Raw genomic sequence first — 9,878 nt, forward strand, 5'->3', positions numbered from 1 at the left:
TTACATTTGATGAACAGCATTAAGTAACAACCTGAAACGAGGGTTTAGATTTAAACGTTGCTAAAGCTCGACTGTTTAAACCAGAGACGGAGCAGAGCTCTCTCTCTGCTGCTCCACAGGGACACGTCTGAAGCGTCTGCTGCTGCCGGTCCTACGGGTCCAGCTGCGCGGCTGCACAGCTGCACAGGAGCATTTATTTTGGCTGCTGAGGAACCAATCAGACGCTTGATATCCAGCGGGAGTCAGCTGCTCCCTCACGTCACATAGTTCAGTCAGCGGCGGGAGAAACCAAAGAAGTAGAATGAGATGAGATGACGCTGCGCTGAAGCAATGCACTCAATGACTCCGACACTGTTCTGCTGCTCAGCCACACCAGAACGCTGCACGAGGGTCACACACGTGACGTGAGCTGCCTGAGCCAATCACAAACCTCTGCTCTTAAAAGATGTTTTACATTTTGAGTTTATTTTTGACTTCTCTGTGTATGTCATTTATTGACCCTAGGGTCACATTGTGTTTATGTGAAAAGCGCTCTATAAATAAAATTCATTCATTCATTAACAGGAGAAGAGATGCACTCTGGGAGATTGAAGGGAGGCATGTTAGGCTTAGAAGAAGCTCGCTGCAGATCTCATCTCGGGGACAGAAGTGACTTCAGGCGTTGAACTGACACTTCACTCAAACTCAGGCTGACCTGAGCCGCTGCTGCAGGGTTCATGTGGAGACGGGTCCGCGTGGCTTCCTCTGATCATGCGTCATCACCTTCCACCAAGTCTTTGGTCTTGTTGCGTGTTTATGAATGTAAGACATGCACTCTCTTAAAGCTGAGGCCTTTATTCCCTCTGGGCTGACCCACAGTGCAACTCAAGGCACTGAAACATCACGAGCCTCAAACATCATCCTCAGCAGACGCATTTCAAACATAACGTACAGAACTACTGAACTCAACGCCAGATATAGATCTACAGAGAGCAGCCTCAACATCAGGCACCAGAGCACTCCTCAGCACAGCGGAGCCCTGGGGGCTGAAGGTAGCAGCGCCACCTAGTGGTGACCGACCGATCCCTTTTTAAAACAAAGCTACAAAAGTAAAAATCAATATTTTAACAGTCTTCAAAACAGATCAGATCATCTAAAAGAACCCCGACTAATGCTTTCACAAAGGAATGTTCAAAGCAGATGAATCATTATGAAATACAGTAGAACGTCTGACGGGTCCTTCGTCGAGAACAACGGTCGGCCATCACGGTGCAAAACAAACGCAGAAGAATGGAAAACACAATTAGTCTTCTTTAAAGCAAAAGCCAGGAGGAAGGCGACTGAAGCCGCTCCACCACTGTGTCACGCGTGCCTTTCATCCGGCGGCTACATGTTGCTGCTTCCCAGTCTGCTGGTGAATTTGTCCTTGTCGATGTTCCTGTGCTCGGCCACGTGGCGGAAGGTGCAGTCCTGCCTCGTGCAGCCCGTGGTCCTCCAGAAGAAGCACTCCTTGTACGCGCTACAGCGGGGACACAGCGGCAGCTCGAGAGTTTAAAAGGAGTCGGGCGTCCTATTTACCTCCAGATAACACATGAGCAGAACAACTTGTATGAACAGAGACAATCTCACACTACTTCTTTTATACTCTGCACTTATAGAAATTAGAAAGCATTAATGAATCCAATGCAGAAGATCCTGCTTACATTCTGTGCTTTAAACTGTTAGAAACAGTTCCTCCCGTCTCGTGACACTTGAGGAGGAACATATGAAGCGTGTTCTCACCTGAGGCGTGGGAACGGCTCCGAGGCGGCTGCTTTGGACAAAGCGAGTCCAGTGAAGAACTTGTTGGGATATCGCACTGAGAGCGGAGCGCCCTCGACCACCATCCCCTGAAGAGCAAACACACATCAGAGCCACAGCTCAGACCAGAGGACCAGCAGCAGAAACCACCACCAGACGCACGTCACGGCTGGACGTGTGTGAAGAGAAGCAGACGTTAAAGCGTGACGTCATTCAGTCACTGCTTAATAACCACAACAGTCCACGTACGTTGATGCACTGGATGGCTCGGTCACAGTCCTCCTTCCTGGTGTAGTTGACGAAGGCACACTGGTGCTCCAGCAGCATCTTGATGCTGCAGACCGTCCCGGCTCTGAGAGAGAGAAGCAGCACATGTACATCTACAAATGTGGATGTTATTTGAACTTCAGCGCGTTAGTATTTGTATTCTGCATTCTCTGTTCTTCTTCTTCTGCATCTCCTGTGAAGCTCAACTCCTCGAGCAGGAGAAACTTTACCTGCTGAAGAGCTCGTGGAGCGTCAAGTAGGTGACAGCAGGAGCCAAGGACCCGACCCAGATGGAGAGAACGTCTCTTCACACAAAACAGAAGAGATTGAACTATTTCAGATGATGTTGCACTCTCAGCAAATCACCTTCAACCCTTGAACCACATGTGAACGCTCCACACGTCATGCGTTTAGTAAATGTAAAATCATGAACTGACTTCCTGTTTGCAAGAGACACAAATATACTGCATTAAATGTAGGACGAGCAGACAGCTGTTGCACATCTGTGCACGTCTCAGCGCAGCGGTTCAACCTGAAGCTGAGGCACCAATACTCTTCAGAAACCTGACAGACAGTCGGACTTTTCTTTTGCTTTGTGGAAGTGTTGATAGAATTATTCCCTTTTGACTTTCATAAAGCGAACAGCCTGAGAGAGTGCAGCCTGAGGGCTCAGACCAGACACAGGCCAACAGCTGCATCAGGTGAACAGCTGCATCAGGTGAACAGCTGCATGAGGCGAACAGCTGCATGAGGCGAACAGCTGCATGAGGCGAACAGCTGCATCAGGTGAACAGCTGCATGAGGCGACTGTGTAAAATGTACTTTGAGTAATAACGCGCCGTCTTACGGTTTCACAGAACTCTTCGAGCGAGGCGTCGGAGACGGTGATTTCGATCTGCTTTGCTCAAAAGCTTCGGACTCTTTGACCTGCTGCATTCTGGGACGGTTTGTTTGGAGGACGAACTCCCACTCTCCCTCGTCGTGGTTCTCTTCACGCACCACCGGTGGCTCCGTTTTGTCCCAACTGGCTCCGGCATCTGAAGAGAGCCAACAAAGCGTGTTCACATACCAGAACATCCCCGCAGACACGGGTCGCATCCCTCCAGCAACGCTTACCTGCAGGAGCCGGATCGCTTCCGTCACCAAACAGAGCTTCCACAGCTTGCTCCAGCGTGGCGTGTGTTTTCAAGGCCTCCGAGCTCTGCCCCCAGGTGAAGCCCATCTCCTAAGACGCACAGACATGATGCATGCAGACGTTTAACCAAAGGACCCGCGTGAGGGTCACCACTCACTGACCCCTCGCCGAAGGTCATGTCAACATCACATTTCTCTTTCTCACTTGATTATACACTGAAGAAAACATACTGAAGAATATAATGTTCCATGTCTGCCAGAGATCCCGAACAGCTGCACACTGTTCCTTTAAATGTAAACCACAGGTAGCAGACAGAGGGCGTCCAACTCAGACCCTTTGGTCCGAGCTCATCCATCGACCTGCATCACCATTTGGAGCCACAACATGCAAAATGACTATTAATAACTTTCAAGCGCGCTGTGGACGCTCTGAGGCTGTGAAGTTGTTCTACAGCTTCTCCTCAGAAGCTGACGGTCTACTTTGTACACATGTGCTTCTCCTACCATGAGGTGCAGGGTCTGCGCTCGCTTCAGCTCCAGCATGGCTTCAGCGCTGGAACCTTCCAGCTCCAACACTTCCCGATAGATCAGCGAGGCCTCGTAGTATCTCTGCAGGAGGCGTGAAGGAGACGTTTTAAACTCTTACAGCACAAAGACCACATGAGCTTTTAGTTACACGTCATGTTGTGTTGGCCCCAATATTAGAGGCGTCACTGAAACCATCAGCCAGATACTACACATGTGAATAGAAGATTAGAAGTGGTGCAGGAGCAGTGCTGTACCTTGAGCCCACAGAGAGCTTTCCCTTTCCTAAATAAACCTTTGATCCAGCTTGGCTGCATGCAGAGTGCCACATCAGCATCCCTGAGAGCCTTCCCATACTGCTGCAGTCTCTCATAACACAGCGACCGATTTCCAAATAACCTGAAACGGAGTAAACCTAATTCTTGGTCACTGCTCCTGCGGGGGAACATGAAGTCTGAAGTCAAGCGGTGCTTACTTAAATTCCTTCGGGCTGTATCTAATGGCGTCGGTGAAGCATCTCACGGCCGTCTCGTACTGTCCGGAGGCAGCCAGACGATTCCCGACACCTGCAGGGACGAGCGCCGCTTCAGTACTTTCATGCGTTTGTCAAAGTCTCAGCGATGTTAATGTGGAATATTACCCACCAGCCAGCTCTCTGCTTCTCTTGGCCGACTCTTCCGCGTGGTCCATGACTTCCTGTTGACGTTAGAGGAGTCGTGAAGTGTTTCAGGATACGCTAAATGTGCATGTAGCTTTCTGTCAATGCTAGTTATCATTTGACCACATTACATGACGGTGCAGTCACAGATCTAGTGGAAGACTCAGACATTAAGAGAGGTGTCCCAGGCTGAAGACTTCTAGTCTTCTTGTGTGTAATCTGTGTTGTTCCGTGTCCCCACCTCTTTATTGGGTTCATGTTTCTCTTCCTTCTTCTTATGAACCTCAGGTTTCTCCACCACTCTCTGCATTTCATCGTTGGACTGCGGAACTTCCAGTAATTTAGTTTTCTTCTTTTTTCTTTCTCTCGCAGGTCTCTCGTTACACGTTTCCAATTTTGTTGTAGGAGAATACGAATTATTTAAATCCAAATCCTGCAGAAAATAATGAAATACAAAAAACGGTGGTGGTTTGACAATAATCATCCACAAACTAACAAAGGGTTCAAATCTTGAGCCGAAGTGTCTCAAAGCTGCATTCTCTCTAGTGTCCACCAGGGGGCGACTCCTCTGGTTGTATAGAAGTCTATAGAAAATGACTCTACTTCTCTCTTGATTTATTCCCTCAGTAAACATTGTAAACATGAGTTTATGTCTCAATCTCTAGTTTCAAGTCTTCTTCAATACAGCATGATGTTCATTTAGTACATTATGGTCCATTTAGAGTCACACAGACCATAAAGCAGGGGATGCTTTAGGGCGGGGCTACTGTGATTGACAGGTCTCTAACAGAGACGTTGTCCGGTCTGGGAGTTGTCCGTGTTTATGTCCTACAACTTTAACTCTGGACACTTCTGGTTGCAAAAAACCAAGATGGCGCCGGCCAAAATGTCAATGACGAGTCCACAAACACTCCTTACACAGTCTGTGTGTGAAACCCACACCAGCTGTGATCCAGCACTGCTTTCTGCATTATCTTAAGAAACACAGACTTAACTATTTAACTGATCACGTGAAAGCATGATCAAAGTGTGACAATATCCAGTTTCCTCTTGAGAAATAATTGCAGGTTCTACGTGGTCACCATCCTATGAACTACTGAGACGTCATGTCTGCAGCCTAGAGTTCACAATGGAACCAACAGAAATGTAAAAGTCTCCACAAACCTTTTGCTCCCCATCTTCTGTTTTATTCATCTCCGCAAGATCTTCTTCTTTATTATCAGCACTTTCCTCATGGCGTCCAGCTGCCTCCGTTCCATTCAGTGTTGGAGCAGCTTCAGGACAATCATTTGCTTCTGCATTACTTTCAATTACAAGATGTTCTGCCGGATTGTCCGAGGAGTCCGACTTCCCCGTTTCTTCCTCCTGAAATGATAAAAGGGAAGCAGCACGAGACCACGAGTGGGTTTAGAGGCCTTGCTGTTGGACCTTCTCTCCGGGCTAGATGTGCATTTGTATTTGTTGTAATATCAGTAAAACAAGACTTACAGCTAAAATGTCTTTTACTGCATTCTTCTTGTCGAACCGCTTCTTTTCTTTTTTACGCTGCAGAAGGAAGATGAAATGTGCTGAGAGACACTTCCAGAGGAGAAGACAGCAACACTCAGCATGTTAGATCCTGATAATTACGACACTGACCAATTTCTTCCGCTTGTTCTTCTGGGTTTTGTCTTTACGTCGTTCCTCTTCTTCTATCATTTCCTTTGCATGTTTATCAGCCTCCTGAAGAAAGAAAAAGCAAATAAATCAGATAAATTCAAAGCGTCTGAGAATGAAAAGTACATGAATGGAAAGTACACGAGTCAGTCAGAACCCAGGGACACGCAACGCAGTGAAACCAAGACGGCTTCACTTGAAATACCTCGTCGGTGAGTTGCTTTATTCGGGGATGTGGTTCTAAATGCTTGTAAGCAGCAGCGTGTGCATAAACGTGACGATCGTCTTCATCAACATCATCGTCCTCGTCAGAATACACGAGGTCGTCCTCCAGTTCTCCCTCAAAGGTCCTCAAAAAATCTAACCCTGGGAGAGACGACGAGATCATCAGCAACTTGCATGAAACCACAACTAAATCATTTCCGTCAGTCTGGAGCCCTGGAAGGTTACCCATAATCCTTTGCAAGCAGCTCAAGACAAACAGATGAACAGTAGAGAGCAGGATGCAATCTGCAGCTCACTGAAGACACGACTAATTACGAGGGTGTGGGAGGCTCACCTCGGCCTCCTGCTGACTCGTGACAATATTGTACAATATGTAATTACAGGAGAGATACTGGAGCACTCAAACCAATGCTGAGCCAAACGAGAAGAGACGGGAGGAGGGTTGGCTCCGGTACGAGCTAATGCCCATCTCGGTCAGGTGGTCATTCATGAATGATTGATTGAAAAGGGACAATGACTCGTATGTTACCTAAACTGTTAAACTGTCATTCAGTCAACATCTCTGAGAAGTCAAATCAACTACTTGTGCTGGAGTGTTTTATCCTCACGGTCACTGAGCAACAAGCTGTAAAACCCGTACCTAATAATCCAGAGGCAAAGACATCCAGGATAGAGCCTGCAGAATGACGTCCATTTATGAAATCTACCACGGATTCCTGATGAAGAGAAAAGACAAGCGACTTTCAAATGCAGCCATTAATGTGTCCGTGCTGGAGCCACACAAACTGAACTGCACACTGCTCCAAGTAACAGACTTTGTAACCGTTCCGTCATCTTTTGGGCCATTTTGGAATTTGTTTGGCAAAAAGGAAGAAATAAAACAACGCATTTGGAAGATCTAATAATTGATAATGGACATTTATCTGTATTTTCTGACATTATAGAGACAGAAACATGTATCCATCAACTGTAAGTCTTTAACTGCTATAATAAACTGTATTTCTACAGTCACACATGTTTTGGCTGTTTATCTGCAGCAGTTACCACAATAACTGGGAGGTAATATGAATGTCGTAACGTGTGAGATGTGTCAGATGTAACAGTGTGACAGCATCAGTGATTATTTATCTGGATTGTTGTGAAGAGAAGGTGCCTGGTATCTCGGGTAGCTCAGACTCAAACTACCAAGTTGAAGGTAGAACTGGTGGCATGCTACTAACAGCGCACTTAAAGAAGTAGGACAGACCTGTTATGCCACAATAACAACAACAACAACACAATATACAGGTTTCCAGCTGCTTGACTCATACTCACGTGCGTGCGCATCAGTCTCGAGTTCTCCCGAATCCTGGCGATAGGAGCACCACCTGGAAGAAACAAATCAGGTAAAATAAAAAAGGGCTAACTGTCAAATACATAAATGCCTTCGACGTCACAAAGCAGAAGTCTGTGGTTACGTCACCAAACGCCACATCATTAGCCAGCTAGCTTGTAAGCTAACAGTTGTCATTAACAGCGAAATGAAACTCATCTAAACTAGCAAAATAACAATGGCTGCTTCGATCTCACCTTTAATGTCCTTCTTTTTAGGCATGATTTAAGCAAATGTCTTTGTGTTGGTTTCCCTGCGGTTGTTACGGACGTTGTTTAAGGTTATTTGTATCCTTCTCGTTGAAGGTATATTTTATAGTGTTGCCACTGTTTTCTTCTTGTTTCCGTGTTTGATTAGGGAGTTTTTATTGCCCTGGCTTTAACCTTTCAGGCTGCTACCCGCCTCCAAGAGGCTCCAATCAAATGGTAACGATTTCGCTTTGTTGTAGTTCAAGGGCCGTGATTGGATGTCGGGCCTGTCAATCATTGTAAAGTAGACGGAAGAGGAAAGAATGCCTTAGAGTCTGACATAGGGCAAAGAACATCCTCACCAATCTGCGTATGTGCTGTCATGATGCCACAACTAATGTAAATAATATATACTACACAGTAGTATAACTTAAATATAACTATAAAAACAAACAACATTTATGTAAAGTGCTGTACAAATCTTTATAAACATATATATATATATATGTAAAATATTGAACATCTGTATATATATATTATTTTTGTTATTGTTGATTTTTTTTACCTTTTTACTTAGTTAGTATTCTTTACTGTTTTATTGCTGATACTTGTTTTGATCTTTTTTTATTTTTTTTACTGTGTCTCTTGTTTGCACTATTCTGTATGATGCTGTAATCCTGTAAATGTATACGCTGCAGAAATAAAGGATTATCTTATTTTATCTATCTTATCTTATTTTATGCAATTAATCAAATTACCAAAACCAGTTGACGTGCACTGACCCTCTGGATCTGGAGCTCCAGGACAGTTGCCCGCACTAGCCCTGTCTCTAGATTTACATGGTGCATATTCTTAGACAAATTTGAGTTTAACCAAATATTAAAATGAATGCATAGGCCGTCATTGAGGAACAGTTAACATCAGTCATACACTGTCAGTAACACTCTAACATAAACATGTCACTGCTGCCTTTATACATAATAATTTTACAGTTTTTAAATGCATAATGTGTTTAAAATGAACATATAATTTGTCAATGTCAATATAATTCCTATACGCACTGTATCTATTTAATCATCTTTACATGTACGTAATCATCCAGTCTATTTATATCCATTCATTATTTATGGTGCTTTATATATATATATATATACAGTATATATATTATTTTATTTTAGCAACTTGTGTACACAACAGTCCTTTCTATACTTTACCTGTATTATTTCCAGATTTGTTGTCCTTGTCCTAGGTGTTAAGTCTAATAATAAATCTAGTGTATATATTATTTTGTACAAAACACGACAAAATATAAATATACAATGTGTGACATGTGAAACATGGCAAAACGACAAAACGTATTGTGATTTAAATTCTGAGGGGAGCAAAACGCGAAGATGGTTAACTCTGTTTTATTTATGAGACACGATGGAAAATAGAGAAACTCAACAATTGACAGCAAAACAAAGCCAAACATAATAATATTCGATGACATTATACAGTGACTACATGAACTTAAAAAGGGACTCCCACCAAATTTTGAAGTGGAATAATAAAAGTTTCTTTAAACGTAAGCGAGTGATCCATCTGTTTAATAGACGATCCTTTGTGTTCTTCAGTTCAAATCAGCCACATCCCTCTCGCGCGCGCTCTTCCCTCCCGAGCTAGCATCCGGGGTTTTTCCCTTCAATTCCCAGCAACGCTTCTTGGATACGAGCAGGAGGAAACAATAACAACAACAACAACAACAACATGGAACCTCCAGCGGTAATTTGCAAAGCTTTTAACTTTATTCCTGTAGCGAACATTAGGTTTTTGCAGCATTTTGTGTTGTCCATGTGGATTACACCCGGAGAAACCTGGCTAACGTCCACGTTTAACCAACGCTGGCCGTTGTTAGCTAACGGCTAACTAGCTAATAACAACGTTAGCTAACTGCTAACTAGCTTGGCTGAGTTTTAGCTAGTTAGTGTAACCAAGTGGACCTGACGGGGTGAAACTGTTGGGTCCGCCGGACCGGTAATGGGGTGCACGGGCCCTGATTAGCTAAAAAGATGCACCTGCTGGCAAGTTAATT

At 44.5% G+C, this 9,878-nt stretch overlaps 1 protein-coding gene across 2 annotated transcripts; it reads right to left on the reverse strand.

Annotated features, from left to right (window-relative positions):
• Positions 1-506: 506 nt before the first annotated feature.
• On the reverse strand, positions 507-7,953 carry LOC306790271 (uncharacterized protein). 2 transcript variants are annotated; one of them, XM_079286442.1, is made up of 18 exons: positions 7,814-7,953; positions 7,559-7,611; positions 6,885-6,960; positions 6,225-6,385; positions 6,002-6,085; positions 5,852-5,908; positions 5,528-5,728; positions 4,605-4,796; positions 4,350-4,401; positions 4,181-4,271; positions 3,963-4,104; positions 3,685-3,789; positions 3,163-3,271; positions 2,894-3,083; positions 2,277-2,351; positions 2,029-2,131; positions 1,762-1,868; positions 507-1,498 (listed from the first exon to the last, which is right to left on the reverse strand). In XM_079286442.1, exons 1-18 carry the CDS (start codon positions 7,836-7,838, stop codon positions 1,366-1,368), a joined length of 1,956 nt encoding a protein of 651 aa, XP_079142568.1. In that variant the 5' UTR covers positions 7,839-7,953; the 3' UTR covers positions 507-1,365. The 2 variants fall into 2 exon arrangements, with proteins under 2 accessions (XP_079142568.1, XP_079142569.1); XM_079286443.1 differs by having other exon boundaries at positions 1,356-1,549.
• Positions 7,954-9,878: the final 1,925 nt, after the last annotated feature.

This window comes from Melanostigma gelatinosum (assembly GCF_949748355.1).
Source record: "Melanostigma gelatinosum genome assembly, chromosome: 16".
NCBI classification, from domain to species: Eukaryota; Metazoa; Chordata; class Actinopteri; order Perciformes; family Zoarcidae; genus Melanostigma; species Melanostigma gelatinosum.